This window comes from Colletotrichum scovillei (assembly GCF_011075155.1).
Source record: "Colletotrichum scovillei strain TJNH1 chromosome Unknown Contig00003, whole genome shotgun sequence".
NCBI lineage: Eukaryota > Fungi > Ascomycota > Sordariomycetes > Glomerellales > Glomerellaceae > Colletotrichum > Colletotrichum scovillei.
Window position 1 is genome coordinate 264,539 of NW_023336261.1, and position 14,372 is coordinate 278,910.

The window sequence follows — 14,372 nt, forward strand, 5'->3', positions numbered from 1 at the left end:
GATCAACATCGGCGAATCCGAATGTCACTGTTCGCTTAAGAAGTGTAACCGGCAGCACGGTCAGCGGCAGTAGCCTGTGCCATCTTTTCTGTTCCTACAGAAACAGTGGGGATCCAGCCCTGAGGGTTCACATCGGTGCCAGTGGTAGCGATGCTGTCACCGGTAGAGTTGACCCCGATGGTGATGTAGCCAACGAGGCCGTCTTCAACGCTGTCTCCGAGAAGAGAGACGCTGATGAAGGGGCTGTAGCCGTCCTCGCTAGCGCTAGACAGGACAGAGTCCTCGGCATTGGTGGTACGGTTCAAGGTCTCGAGGTGGGCGGAGTAGGGGCTAACGGCGTAGACCTGGGAAAGGAGGTCTTCCTCGAAGAAGAGCTGTCCTACGTGCTGAAGTGCGCTCTGGCTAAAACCAACACCATCGGAGGCATTGGCTTGAACAGCCACGTGGATGTGGGTAGAGCGAGAAGTGTAGTAGCCGGGAAACTTGGTAAGAAACTCTATCATACCAGCCTCATCGGAGACCTGAATGCCGCGGAGGAAAGTCTCATCGTCGGTAGTACCATCAGATCGCTTGCTCCAGCCATCAAGCAACTCGGAGGTGTCGGGGTCAATGCCAGTGAAGGAAGCATATGAGCCAGTCGCATTGCAGGCCCAGATAGAGGCCGAGGCACCCTCGAGCGGCTCGCAGGTCTCGACATCAATGATTCCGATGTCGAGATAGAAATCAATGCCGGACTGAGTTTCGCGGAGGTCGTGACGGACCAACTCGCCGTCCACGCCGTAGGGACCAAAAATAGTTTCGGGGGCCAGGAGACAGGTGTTGTTCTGGATGCTGGTGTATTGAAGGGTGTTGCGCTTAGACATGCCGTGGACGTTGGGAAGAATGTCGCCATTCTCGACGCGGCGCTCATAGAGGCGCTGAGAGCGCTTGGCAATGATTTCAGCTTTGCGCTTCTCAATTGCAGCAGCGCACTTGTTGGTTGAACGACCAGCGAGAGCTGCCTCTTTCTTTGCGTTCTCCTTGGTCAGCTTCTCAGGATGAGCAATGACCTCGGTGGCGGCCAAAGAGAGAGCAGCAAGAGCGAGAGTAGTAAACTTCATCTTGCCGTGTATGGTGTGTGTAAGTCAAAAGCCAAGACGTGGTGAGAGTAAAGGAGAGAGATCTCGATGTAATTGAGTTGGAAAGCTTGGAAAGTAGTCTTGGTGAAGGTCTGGATGAGGTCTTATTGCTGCTTCTGATGATTTAGAATCTCCTCCACTGCGGTAACAGCAGCTTTGCTTTATACGTGTGTCTTTCACTCTGGAGTTCATCATGGCTTTCTCGTTACCCACAACTTGGCATCCCTTTTCGCATGAGCTCCCATTACGACTACTCTGCGCCTCAACTAGGCCGTCCCGATAGAGTGGATGTAGGTCGGAGAACCAGGATCCATATTCGTAATCCCTTGAATCTGGTTGAACAGGCTCATCTGGTCTACGGGATTTGGCACCCAACGTTCCAGGAATAGAGTGTGGTCGTAGCTTAGCATGAGAAAGCTACATGAATTATCCGTACATCCCCGGGATTCAAGGGGAGAGAGGGCAAGTTTTCTGCCCGGAACGTGGGTGATGTTTCGCTCGGGAGGTGGGAGAACAGGCCCACAATACCCGCTTCGTCCGACTCAGCCTACCGGCCCGCCTCCCTACCCCTACTGACACCGAGGCTCTGGCCCGGATTATCCCACCGGACGTCCTGTCACTGACGCGTTTGCGTGTATGTCAACGTCTCTACGGACCTCGCGAGACCTCCCTGACCGGGTTCTAGAAGAAAATGCCCCTCCTGCATAGAACATTAAAGGAGGCGCGGATGGGACGAACACGACGACTCATGAACCAAACATCCGATAGCTTACGTCGCGTCCAACCCGAGGCTGACTTTAGGGATATGGCAGATTTTACCATGATTCTAATTGGATATCTTTGTTCTTGTCATCCGACAGGTCAAGTCATGAAGTAGGGGTCAACCGTGCCGGTAGACATAAGTGATTTCAACGCACTGCTTGATAGAAATCTCGTCCAATGCGGCTATTTCGCATTCCGAGCTACTCGGGAAACAGTCAGGCCGTATGTTTTGACCGAAAAATGCCTTCGTTGAGAGATGTTCCATGTCCTGATATTGCGTTGACTGAAATACATGTATACAACTGATTGGCCTCGTCTCAATGCGGATCCTGCGAATCTCTGAAAGTATTACTCATTGAGGGGAGGGAGGTAGTTGGTCCATCCTGCTAAGACTCCAAAATATTGTGACCCTCCGGTCGCTTCGGTCACCCCACAATACCCACCTGTCGGGCTTCCCCGAAAATGAGAATCAAGTAGAAGATTGCCGATTATTAATATCCCATAGACTTGTTACCGCAATTAACACACAAAATCTTTGTCATAATGCGGCCCAATAAAGTCACCTCGAGTATGGACTAGGTGTGCGATGTTCTAAAGTCAGCGATTTTGGAGCTATGATGAGAATTATCGAGAACTGTGCGATGAAGACATTCCACCCCCGACTGTGAGTTTGGTTCTCATAGCTTCTTTGCATTATCTAGACAGCTTGAAGATGATGATATCCCCTTAACACATGTAGATTCATCACATGTGAAATAGCTTGGGGATGCCGTGGCAAAGTCACTGGCTCGATTGACCCTGACACCAGACTTTTCCATCCCATGGAATGGAGGCGGGACATGGAGTGCCAACTTTGAAGATGGGCGGAAGGTGATAATTTCAATTTTATCTTGAGTGTAGTAGTCCCAGCATACGTGATCTGTCACCCTATCCCGAATCCCCCACGTACCGTTTCGGTTGGTCGCCTGGTAGGGATTATGAAACTTGGGCGGGCTCAACATCAGCCACATGTAGAGCCCTGACATTTAATTGTGTCGATGCCGTTAGCAGCCAAACATAGATCACTTGGTGGATAATCGCACGAAGGCTGATAGTAGACGAGAAATGAACCTGGGCTTTTTGAGGGAAATACTCCTGAGAGATACATCAGAGAGAGTTAACATTTCCGCAGTTGTATTACCATGGCGGGAAGGGCTTTCACTGCTAGCAAATTTAAGTCTAAGGAGCTGGGAGAGATATAGCGACTGAATTATGTAGCAAGAAGTGATCCAGTAACATGAGCCTAGACGCAGCCGCCTGGAATATCACATCTCATTTGCGTCAGCCCAACAATCTTCGAGACATCACGTCGAGATACGGTGCTGATCTAGGCCTCATAATTTGATCTAGATAACCAATCCGTCAATGTAGATTGGAGAACCCATTAACTCGTTGTTAAAGATTGGCAATGGTAGGTAGTCTGAGATTGAGAGCTTGCAGACATTTGCTGGTATAGCTTCGGGCTCCAGGTCTTGCGAAATCTGTCTGTTCTTAAAGCTGGAAATAATGCTATTATTTGCGGAAGAAGTTGCAAAAGAAAACAAAAAAGAAAGAAAAAGAAACACCTCCTGATTCAGTGATTCGCCCAGTAGAGACTTTTGCCAGAGTCTGAATTGTGTCTCCAGGCGAAACAAGGTGTTTTGTTCAATCAAGATCTAGATATCCTCGAGAAACGTCACAAAGGGCCCAGTGCCCTGAAAAACCACTCGAGATGTGCGAGGGTCAAGTCTTAAAAAGTTTCTGTAGCCAATTGAAAGGAACATTACTTACTGTGGACTTCAAGCCTCCATGACCAACCAAAGACACCTCGACAGCCGCCGATATTGACCAGAGACAGAGAAATCAGGAAGACTTTGGTCTTGGCGACTAGCTCATTATCGATATCTCAGTAGCCATGACGAATTTGACCCCTAGAAAGATGGACATGAGCTCTAGTGATCTTTCGATTTTGCTCACGGATCTTGTAACAGGATCACAGAAGAGTCTAGACGAGCTCTTCAGGTGTAAGTCACCCCTGTGAAACATTGAATAATCATCGAAAACGAAATCTAAATGGGGCTCCTTTTGCCGATATTGATGACAACTAAGGTAACTCCACTTCAATTGAGCAACGGCTCCCAAGTGCTGAAATGCAGACTTCAATTGACCACGACCCATTCTTGATTTTCTCTGATTTATTTTCTTTGTTCACTCAATTGAAGAATGCAATTGTTTCCTTGGTAAAAGAAATGATTCTCTTGATGTTCGAATTGAGTTATCGAGAAAAGCTCTCGTCCTCGGGCTATGTCTCGGATACCTGCCTGACAATTGATGGTTTGAAAATTGTGCCTCGACCTCTCATTTCTTTCTTGAACAAACTTGTTCATAAGCATCGTCAACTATATATTTCGGTCGGCACCCGAATCTATAGGATGCGTGATTTGACTACAACAACGACACATGAACAACGACATATACCGGAGATTATCGATTTCAGGCCTCAATCGATCTTGTTCCTTGCAGTACAAGTTCACCTCCATCATGTCGTCATACCACCCCATTGCTCCATCGTCGATGTATTTCGAATCACTCAGAAGGACTTTAACGGCAAATCCCAGCTTGTGGAACGGACTGACACTTGAGTGCGCAATCTGCAGAGAGCCTATGAATCTTGTTGGAGACGGACTACCTTCCTCAGAGGATACTGGTTCTGACGGAGTAAGTCGTTTGCATCAAATTCATGGCCATCAAGATTTTGCAAATTTGCACCCACGTTCACCCAAGGACGCCATCGTCCTACCGTGCGCTCACATATTTTGCAAAGGTTGCTTGTTCATGGTCTGTTACTCAGATTACGGTCTCCAAGACTTCCTGCCCACTAATGTGTACCCAAGGCCCGATCCAGTCTGTCCAGCTTGTCGAACCAAACTGGTCTATCCAGATTGCGAGTTTCGTTGTCGTTTTCCTGGCATACCATTCCCACGCTCGAGCCAAGCCATGGACCTCTTCCCCCCAACACTTCAAGGTGGTATCCCGCAGGGTTCACGTAGATGCAACTCATGTCGGGTTATCGCAGCCTGGTATGACCTGCAGCACGGCGTTGACCGCGTGATGGAAGCCTCTATGCCTTATGAGAACTGGATCATTACCGTTATGCCTACTAGTGATGCGGGTCAAGCCTGCTTATGCGGTAGTGAGGTGTACTTGGAACGGACATTTGGAGAACGGCTCGCCCAAACCGCGCGCCATTTGCGCATCGATACTGGCATATGGCCGTGGTCAGGACCGCAGGCTTCTGATCAACTCAAATTTGTTCTGAGATGGCGGACATGAGATTGAAGGATAGGCAGATGTAGACAAAGCAGAAAGCTAGTACTTCCATGTTGTCGAGATCTTCGAATAGAATCATGAGCTTGTTTCATTTCTCATCAAGCTCATTCCCACAGACGGACGGATTCGATTCAAAAGTCATGCAATCACACTCTTTCCTGTGACTCTTGAAGAGAAGCTGGCGCCGTTGAATGTTAGGTTTATTCTAAAAGGCGTCATGTTTGTTGTACGGTGTGTGAGAAAATGAGCCTTCGTGTGCTTTCAATGGTGTTCCGATGTTTGCACGACGGTGGTCCGACTTAAAGTCAAAGCGTTTTTTGGAGAGTCCGTATCCGCTTGTCAATCGAATAATAGTAATCAGTGGGCTGGATGCCTCACCGAGAACTGCACAAGGTTCATGTCGAGAAACACTGCACCACATATCGACGCCTCATGCGCCAGTGGACCAAAGAGGGCAACGTTGCCCAACTAGGTCCCACTGGTGGCCGTTTTCAAGCTTTGCGGCTTGCGCAACCGGGGATCGGAGGGATTGCCGTGAAGCGAGAAATGGACGTGTGACTGGCCAGTGACGTTTCCGTGTGAGCCTAGCACGCCGATCATAGTGTGGAAGAATCTCACTTTGCGGGGTTCCTCCGTGGGCGGGAGGAGATTTCTTGAGACCCGAGACTAATACGAATAGATAATCGCTGGTAATCACTTATCAACGACCATATTTCCCCGATGACGGTTCACCAGCAGTTTCCTCTGTTTCTCAAAATATCACTCAAAGAACACTATACGAGGAGCTCAGCCACGACCGGCAGTCCCGACAAAGCGGTCTGGAGGGATGCTGGTGACACTGCGCGGCCGTATGTCCGAAAGCTTTGTTTGCTGCAGGATTCGGGTGCGTACAGACGAGTAAGACCTATGTAAGACCCAAGTCTTCGTCATGTTGATCGTTCGTATTCCCGGAAGAGCACACTCGTCGTCAGGGTTGGCCGATGCAGGAAAGCAAACGCATGATCACGGAGATATGCCGGAAGACCAACAAATTGTGTGAAAGGCATCAAGAAGGTCGGACGTGTTAAAAATTGGTATAAATCCAGGTGAGCTGTCCTCTCCCATACTTCCGATTCTCATCTCCTCATCATTCCAACCATTCTCAGCCCTCGGACCATCCAAACTCCAATTACACCAACAAAAACAGACCTCAACGCTGCATACCCGAACTCTGTTCCTCTTCGAGCTACAGTACATTCAAGACCCCTTGCACCCCCTCAAAAAACCAAAACCCTCTTCACCCGTTTCATCATGCAGTTTTCAACCATCATCGCAACCGCAGCGGCCCTGTTCCTCGGAGCCGAGGCCGGTGCCGTGCCCCGTCAAGATCCCCACATCACCGACTTCCGGATCTGGAGCGAACAGGGATGCGGAGCTGCCGGTAACCTCGGCGTCTGGACCATCACAAAGTCGCAAACCGATGTGTGCCAGACAACGTTCAACGCACCGGACAATGTCGTTAAGGCCATTCGCCTTAGCAGCCTTACAGAGGGCTGTGAGAGTAAGACTCTAATACCCTGTTTCTTGTGATGCAAATGACTAATACTAGCCAAGTGATTGCCTACCCTACAGCCGATTGTGGAGAGGGAGGTCGCCAAGTCGGCGTCCAGACTTGCGAGGAGTGGAGCGATATCGCCGACAACTTCTTGAGCTTCAAGGTCACCTGCTCTTAGCCTTTCTTACCACTTATTGGGACTCTCGCATTTTCTGGAGTTTTTGATTTCTTCGACCATTTGGGACCGGAGAAAATGGTGCATAAATGCATGGGTTGGAGTTGAATGCAGACACAGCATATGGAACACTCCTTTAGAACCCCGACTGACAAGGACGTACGCCAATGACTGAGCTTGGCATAATAATGGTAATCCACTCCTTAGATACTATTTTCTAATAAATTGGACACGATCAATGATCTATATATAAACTCCCGACGCGATCATCTTGTGAGGAATGATAGGTGAACTTTTCAAGGTCTAGCGTACATATCATTGCAACCATCAACGAGCAGTCAAGTGAGACATCTACCACACATTCCCAGTAGAAATAAATAGACATTGGCTGGATTTCGTGTCTGGTTACAGTAAACCTTCAGAGGAAGCACGTGGTATGCATAGTGGTGAGCTTGCTCTTGATGGTCCCCGAACGACATAATTGCCTTAGTACTCAGAAGTAGGGTATCGGCGATCACAATCAGATCAGGAGTGTCGTTAGGTAGGTATTTCAAATAGAAATTCCCATGAAGAATAGCTCCATGTTCCCTGGAAGCACAATTGTCATAGCTTGGACCCTTGAACGTGGAGACGGCTCTCAGTAGTTTGGCGCCTGTCCTAGAACGGGGTGAGTCTTGAATGCATGATGTCAAGAAAGCCAAAGTATCGGCACTAGCGGCACTTCATCGTCATTGCGACCGGGCACCCACCTCGAGCTACATATCCTCGAAGTTTCCCCAGATGCGCTGCCAGCCTTCATCATTCGATTTTTCGGAAGTTGGATAGAGTTCTTCTCAATTGTTCCTATCACGAATCTCAAATCAATTGCAACAATGAGCCAACCAATTGGACTGACAACAATCCCCAGGCTACTGCGTAAGTGCTAGACACCGAAATTTAGCCTCAGATATGTTTGCTTAAGAGCTAACTTGTATCTTCGGGTAGCTGTTACGGGCACGTTCGCGCTCCCATTTACGATCTACTACGCATTCCTTAGCCTTCGAGTCGTCAACGAGCGTCTGAAATCAAAGCAATACTTGGGCGATAACTCCTCGAAGCCTGGAGCGGATGCCGAATCATACAAGGCCAATGCACTTTACCTTGCTGGCCGATCGCATGTCAATTACATCGAAAACGTGCCGCTTGCTTTCATCCTCGCTTCACTGATCGAGGTTAATGGAGGCAATCGCAAGACACTGAGCTGGCTGCTCGGGAGTTTCTTTGCCTTCCGTGTGCTACATGCTGAGCTTGGAATTATGAAGCCCGAAGGCATGGGCAAGGGCAGACCCATCGGCTATTTCGGCAGCATCGGTGTCCTCGGTGCTTTGGCGGGCTACGGGGCCTTCCTGGTCAAGGGATATTGGGGATACTAATTAACGTTCCTTTCATTACATACATCGAGGATGTAGACGGGATGAAGATAAGCCAAGACAAGAAGGATCCAAAGCGAATCATTCTACCTACTTACCCTGTAAAGCTGCGAGGAGTGCTAATGTGCACTGCAGCTTCCCCCCTACTATTGCGGGGCCAAGAGAGATCGTGTGTACTTAAGAACCGGGGAATCAAGGATCTATGAATGCCCGCGTGTGTAGCCAAGTATTCAATCCCCTTGGGTTAATCGGCTGGAGGTTTCAAGTCATTACCCGTCAGCATCTTAATCAAGTCTCCAATTCATTGCTGGGCATCGGTCATCCAAACCATGAGTCAGGATGTCGGGACAGTTCATCGCAACTCTTGGTGGGAGCATCGCTTAAGGGCCTGCATAAGGTCGCTTCGCTATTTCTCCGCCTGTAATTAATTAGACGGTTCACGTCGTTGGACCTTACCCAAACCTTAATCACAACAGTCTCGTATGATTCGCTATTTCATTTAAATGTCCCTGGATGAACGGCAAAAACACGTTTACGAAGCCCAATCAGTGCACTATTTACTCCCGGCTCTTGGCGCCGAGGTTGGTCGGTTTCCTTGCACTCTCCGCGAGCGATTGTAGAATGGTTCAGGTATTAAAGCCGTCAAGGATCGCTTTGAAATAATACCTCTGTGTCTTGGAGAGTTTATCGTACATCTTCTGACCTATCTTGCCTGCAATGCACTTCTCTAAGGTTGCCCTCCTTTCCGCGCCTCTGATGGCCATGGCTAGCCCTGTCGCCTTGGAAACAAGACAGGACAACACTTGCTGCTATCAAACCGAGGTGAGAAACCATCAATTCGATCTGTCGAACGCCAGCTCGCTGACGCTTACACTGTCTAGGATGTGAACGCCCTCGTCTTTGTGACCAAAGGCCAGTCATCTCAGACTCTTGATACGCTTAACTGGTGTTATCTCCAGGTTGACCGGTATGCGGATCCTCTAAACACGTTTCTCTATTGACTGCAACCTAATTCTTCGCTGCTAGTGACGCGACTGATCCAGACAACTGCGAGAAGGCGACGCGATCGTACTGGGCTGGGTACTGTCCCTCGGATGGCACAAAGGTTATCCCGTGCCCCTAGGTGCCGTGTTTCGCGGAGTTTGCGCCAAGGTGACATGCCATATGGTGCATGTCAGCAAGTAGTAGGCAGTTGAGCGAAGCTGCCAATTCAAGATATAAGTTTGATCATAGCCTTGAACAGCTGCTTACGTTCCAAGAACTCGGGTCCTCGGTTCTTCGATGAACCCACCCCCTCAATCAGCCCTACACCAGAATGAAGGTTGTGTCTGTTTGCGATTTAAGTACCAGGGCTCCGCCAGCCTTCGCTATCGCTACCAGTCTACCAGATCACTCGGGCGATTATTCTGGGGTGATAGAGTCAAGGCTAGGCTCAGCTTGGCTGGCATGGCAGGGGGCCATCCTCGTTCCAGTGCTTAAACTCAACACGACCAAATGTTACCACCCCTGATTGGCTAGTAAGACAAGCATCACCGTGGCTTGGGAACCACGAGGACAATAACTCCGCCCTCCTGCCTCCTTCGGTGTCAGCCTAAATGCTCACCGTAGGCCTCCCCGATAACAGCTCAACGCGCGCGGCGCAGCACCCGGGAGTATTTAGCTCCGCTGCGCAGCTTTCTACTTAAGCTTGTGCGCGCCATCTTCCCCAGCTTTTGCATCGTTTTTGCTTGGTATTTTCAATATCTCAACGTCCATACACACCTAAACCTTCATACCTTATACAACTTGACCGCATTCGTAAAGATCCGTTATCGACGATAACCCCGAAAATATCACGACAAACCGAGACCTTCTGTGTTACATAATAAACACACCATGCGCAATCCTTTCAAGCCGAGACAAGCGCCTTCTCAAAGCTGGGCCGGGAGACCGAGAGCTCTGTCAGCCGATGACCCAGTCTTCAAAGACCTCGACGAAGATGAACGAAAGGACATCGAGAGCAACTCTATCAGCCAACAACAGAAGACGTCACAAGAATCAAACAGAGAGCCGCTGAAGCCTTCTGGGTCGGATAGCGCCGTCTCTGTGGGAAGCGGATCATCTTCCCATCACAGCGTCAGCGCTGATATCGGCCAAGGTTATGCCGCAATCGCAGGAGCTTTCTCTGGCACCGACCACTCTGGACATTGACCGCGGAGGATCGGATCGAATTCATCTCGAAATCTTTGGTCGATTCGCAGGCTTATGGACGGAATGGATGCCTTTTTGGATAGCAGGGGACGAACAAAGGGGAGCTGGCAACTTAGTTATGTTTTACGAGCGAAAGATACCCAAACAATTCTTTATTCAATGTCGGATCGAACAGCACGGAGTGATCAGCAAGTGATATACACAGACCGTGCTCCATCAGTCAAGTAGAACTGTCCGTCCTTGTTGGCAACAGGAACGCAAGAATGGTCCTCGTATGGGTTGACCGTGCTGACCGTCGCCTTCCCACTGCACCCGGCATTTGCCCAGAACTTGAGCTTACAGACGTTCTCGCCTCTGTTTGCGAAGACTGCCCCGTAGACATTTCCCGAAAAGTCTTGGCACCGGCCAGAGGAGACGTCGAAATTGTTGGTATAACTGCCAGCACAACCTCCATCGTGAAAGACGCCGAGACTAACAGTGTCGCGCTTCTGCAGTGTGGCGGGCGTAGCGGCAGCTTGCGCTCCGAGGACCAAGACGAGGCCAGATATGACTTGAGTGAGTTGAACCTGAGGTGAATGCAGTTAGCATGCTTATCAAAACTTGCTACTTCGATAAATTTACCATTGTGAAACTCGGTCTTATCCTCGACTACTTGTGGATTGCATAAAAGCTTGACCGCAAAGTTGATGTTGTTGTCTACTATCCGTGGCATTTATAGTCTTCTACCCGCTGGTCAAATTACTCAGGTAGTTCTGGAATACTCAGTTCATACCTCTACTTGCATTGAGCGGGAACGTACGACTGCCTATACCTAGACGAACCACTAGCGGAGAGCCACCCGCTGCAGACTTTAAGAGCAGAAGGAAGCAGCGGAGTTCCGCCCTTCATAGGCATAGATTTCCAATCTCTTGCAACTCGAAGTAGGCAATTCATCTATTAGCAACAGAAAATTCTTCGAGACCCATAAGTTCACGGCCATAGTCCGACTAAAACATCTGTTCCGAGCGACTAAGCCTGCCAGTAGGATAATTTTGATGTACGGTGCTTACTCACACTCCCTTCAAGCACTGCTGCCTGTGAGGCTGTTACTCAGCACCATGACACCAACGTAACATCGACCATTTTTGATGCAAATGATGCTATTGTATCAGCCGATCAAAGACATACACAAAGAAGGCATGTGCAAGTACTTGATCCATAAGATTCATTTACGTAAATGACCATGAGTCGGGGTCCGAAGCTCGGACATATCTTAGCCATCGATGTTGCAACTGTCATATGGAGCGATGGCTTGTCTATTATACCGGAAACCGCTTCTCTTTTTCATGAAGGGTCATCATAATTGCTTTGCCTACGCATGAGACGCTCTAGCATCTGGCGTAACATCAACATATACCTCACCCTGCTTTGAGTTGTCCGGCAAAAGGACTGCGACCCCTGATCTTCTCCCCGTAGATACACAGCAACCAAGGAACAAGCGAAAGAAGCAAGCCAATGCCACCTAGTAGACTTCCCGCGACACCGTACCCAAGCCTCTGGAACATGATGTTTGTAAACAAAGGGAACACTCCGGCAAGCAAGTTCCGGCACATAGACTGTGCTGCTAGAGCGGAGGAGGCATATCGGTGGTAGGTGTCCGCCAGATAGTTGAACACAGCCAGATAGATGGTGAAGATGCCAACCGTCACGGAGGTGATTGCGAGCGCCGGCACAATCCAGGGTACGTTGGGAGATGAGCTCCAGCCAAACCAAAACAGCCCAATCGGCAGGAAGAGTGACTCAACACATGCAGAATAGAGTCTCCCTTCCGGCGTTGCCATCCGGTGAGGCATGAACTTCTTGAAGATCGGCTCCTGGAAGATTGTAATCGCCGCTCCGATTACCGATCCAACAATGACTGAAGTGTAGATACCTCCTACCTGGCTGCTGTTGAAGCCATACACGGAGCGAAATGCCAGACCGATACTGTTGAACTGCATATACAGGATCGCCCATGCGAATGAAACCCAGGCGGAGAACCAAAAGACGACGGATTCGGTGCAAAGGAGTTTCAGGGGGAAGGAGAAGCTCCGCCACATGATGCTCATGTCAAGCTTAGGGCCCTCAAAATGGGCGCGGAACTGGACACGAATAGACTGCGACTGTCCCTTGCTCAGCTGCTCGGTGCCCTGTCGCAGTCCACTCTTGTCCCCAGTCGGCGACGAGACCCGCTGCAGTCGAATGCCGTCGAAATGTTTGTTGAGAGCCACGCACTTCCGCTCAAGTACAACATTACTCCGCGTCTCGGCAAAGAAGAAGAAGATGGCTAACGTGGTGGAACCGACAGTGATCATCTGCACGTAGAAAATCCATCTCCAATGGAGGTTGTCGACGATTATGCCGCTGATCATGGGACCCAACCCGGTTCCAATCATGATCGTGAGTGAATAGAGGGCCATGGGCGTGTTGCGATTTTCCTTGTGGAATACGTCTCCCACCACGCCCCCGGTCAGCGTCGCAAAGACTGATGCCCCGTTGCCTGTAATCAGACGAGAGATCAACATGCCAGGAAACGACTGTGTCACCGCGCAGCCCAGGGTTCCCAGGAAAAATACGGCACCTGAACCAACAAAGACCCAGTAGCGACCGTAGATCTCGCTGATCAAGGCTAGTATCATGGGCGCGAAACCGAAACCCAAGACGAAGAGGGTGATGCCTAGATTGAATTCGGTGTTCGTGAGACGCCATTTCTCAATCAGAGGGGCAGCGGCCATGGCATATGCGCCGGCAGAGTAGGCGGCCAGGGTCGAGGCGAAGAAGGTTCCAAAGAGCACCGTGATCTTCTTTCGTATTGACCATGCGAATGGTGATTGATATCTCGTATCGAGGGATGATGGGTAGTCCTCCTCGAGGAGGCCCTCAATGCCGTTCAATCGCAAACATTCTGAGAGCTGGAATGCTGGATCTAGCGCATCGATGTTGAGAGGAATATCAATTCCATCTGCTATGGCTGTGATTGACTCTCCAGGCGCAGCAGGATTGGTTTTCCCTTTGACATGGCCAATGTTCGAAACCTCGGTTATGTTAGACCGTTCAATGTCTGAGTCGCCAGCGGAGATGCCATCCAGAGGCAGCGGGACTCGACCCGTGGTTGAGTGAGGTCGCATTCTAGGCCATCTGCGTCGGTGACTGCGATAATTACCATCGAGCAAGGCAAAGATGACGCTGTGGGAAACTCACTTCACGCGATGGGACAGCGCTTTAGATCCATCGCTTTCGCAATCGACCTGTTGAGTCAAACAACCGCCAAGTGATGCGGGCGCGGAGACTTCTCCGCATGCCGCGTTGTGTATCCGCTGTCCGTCCACACCTTGGGGAGTCGTCCGCTGGTCGGGCTCCGATGATCGGAGGACCCTAGTCAATCCTCTGCGTCATTGTCCCCATCTGGTCAACCGGCTATACCACTACTAACGGACGGATACACCTCCTCATTGTCATTGTGCAAAGTTATGTGACTGGCTTGGTGAGAGTTTTAGGGAAAGTTCATGATCAAGCTTTAGTTGATACGATCGGCCATAGACGGTGGCCACATCGATATTGCAGACGAAGAGAATCATCATGGTTTCTCCAACTGCCAATGCCATCGCCACTCCTTGGTTCTGCTAACTGCAATACACGTGGGGAACAATAAAGGAAATCGAACATGAGTACCTAGCCCCTTTCACGGAGACAGCATTCTTTACACATGTCCGTTGATCCACCAAGGAAGCTTCCCCAGTATCGCGTGGCAGATCGTTTGGATGAGACCTCCGCAGGATCGGCGGTTGAAAGCGTGAGCGGTCCGGTCCGCGGCAACG

The 14,372-nt window shown here is 49.9% G+C and overlaps 6 protein-coding genes across 6 annotated transcripts; 4 read left to right on the top strand and 2 right to left on the bottom strand.

Moving 5' to 3' along the window:
* Window positions 1-35: 35 nt before the first annotated feature.
* On the bottom strand, window positions 36-1,100 carry HER10_EVM0006704 (uncharacterized protein; the record flags this gene model as incomplete). The annotated part of the gene is made up of 1 exon (XM_035476283.1): window positions 36-1,100. The coding sequence occupies one exon, from the start codon at window positions 1,098-1,100 to the stop codon at window positions 36-38; it is 1,065 nt and encodes a 354-aa protein (XP_035336153.1).
* Window positions 1,101-6,357: 5,257 nt separating this feature from the next.
* Window positions 6,358-7,173, top strand: HER10_EVM0006648 (uncharacterized protein). Its single transcript, XM_035476228.1, has 2 exons — window positions 6,358-6,768; window positions 6,822-7,173. The coding sequence occupies exons 1-2, from the start codon at window positions 6,519-6,521 to the stop codon at window positions 6,938-6,940; spliced, it is 369 nt and encodes a 122-aa protein (XP_035336144.1). The 5' UTR covers window positions 6,358-6,518; the 3' UTR covers window positions 6,941-7,173.
* Window positions 7,174-7,809: 636 nt separating this feature from the next.
* HER10_EVM0012648 (uncharacterized protein) lies at window positions 7,810-8,349 on the top strand (the record flags this gene model as incomplete). The annotated part of the gene is made up of 2 exons (XM_035482040.1): window positions 7,810-7,852; window positions 7,922-8,349. The coding sequence occupies 2 exons, from the start codon at window positions 7,810-7,812 to the stop codon at window positions 8,347-8,349; spliced, it is 471 nt and encodes a 156-aa protein (XP_035336689.1).
* A 622-nt stretch (window positions 8,350-8,971) lies between these two features.
* HER10_EVM0001091 (uncharacterized protein) lies at window positions 8,972-9,469 on the top strand (the record flags this gene model as incomplete). Its single annotated transcript, XM_035470851.1, has 3 exons — window positions 8,972-9,168; window positions 9,228-9,313; window positions 9,373-9,469. The coding sequence occupies exons 1-3, from the start codon at window positions 9,064-9,066 to the stop codon at window positions 9,467-9,469; spliced, it is 288 nt and encodes a 95-aa protein (XP_035335622.1). The 5' UTR covers window positions 8,972-9,063.
* Window positions 9,470-10,046: 577 nt separating this feature from the next.
* Window positions 10,047-10,701, top strand: HER10_EVM0009956 (uncharacterized protein). Its single transcript, XM_035479427.1, has one exon. The coding sequence runs from the start codon at window positions 10,222-10,224 to the stop codon at window positions 10,534-10,536; it is 315 nt and encodes a 104-aa protein (XP_035336441.1). The 5' UTR covers window positions 10,047-10,221; the 3' UTR covers window positions 10,537-10,701.
* Window positions 10,702-11,933: 1,232 nt separating this feature from the next.
* HER10_EVM0004929 (uncharacterized protein) lies at window positions 11,934-13,808 on the bottom strand (the record flags this gene model as incomplete). Its single annotated transcript, XM_035474556.1, has 1 exon — window positions 11,934-13,808. The coding sequence occupies exon 1, from the start codon at window positions 13,680-13,682 to the stop codon at window positions 11,934-11,936; it is 1,749 nt and encodes a 582-aa protein (XP_035335986.1). The 5' UTR covers window positions 13,683-13,808.
* Between the last annotated feature and the right edge of the window lie 564 nt (window positions 13,809-14,372).

Coding starts and splice junctions, on each gene's coding strand:
- HER10_EVM0006648 (XM_035476228.1), top strand. CDS start 6,519: ATGCAGTTTTCAACCATCATCGCAACCGCAGCGGCCCTGTTCCTCGGA. Junction 6,769..6,821: donor CCTTACAGAGGGCTGTGAGA/GTAAGACTCTAA, acceptor ATACTAGCCAAG/TGATTGCCTACCCTACAGCC.
- HER10_EVM0009956 (XM_035479427.1), top strand. CDS start 10,222: ATGCGCAATCCTTTCAAGCCGAGACAAGCGCCTTCTCAAAGCTGGGCC.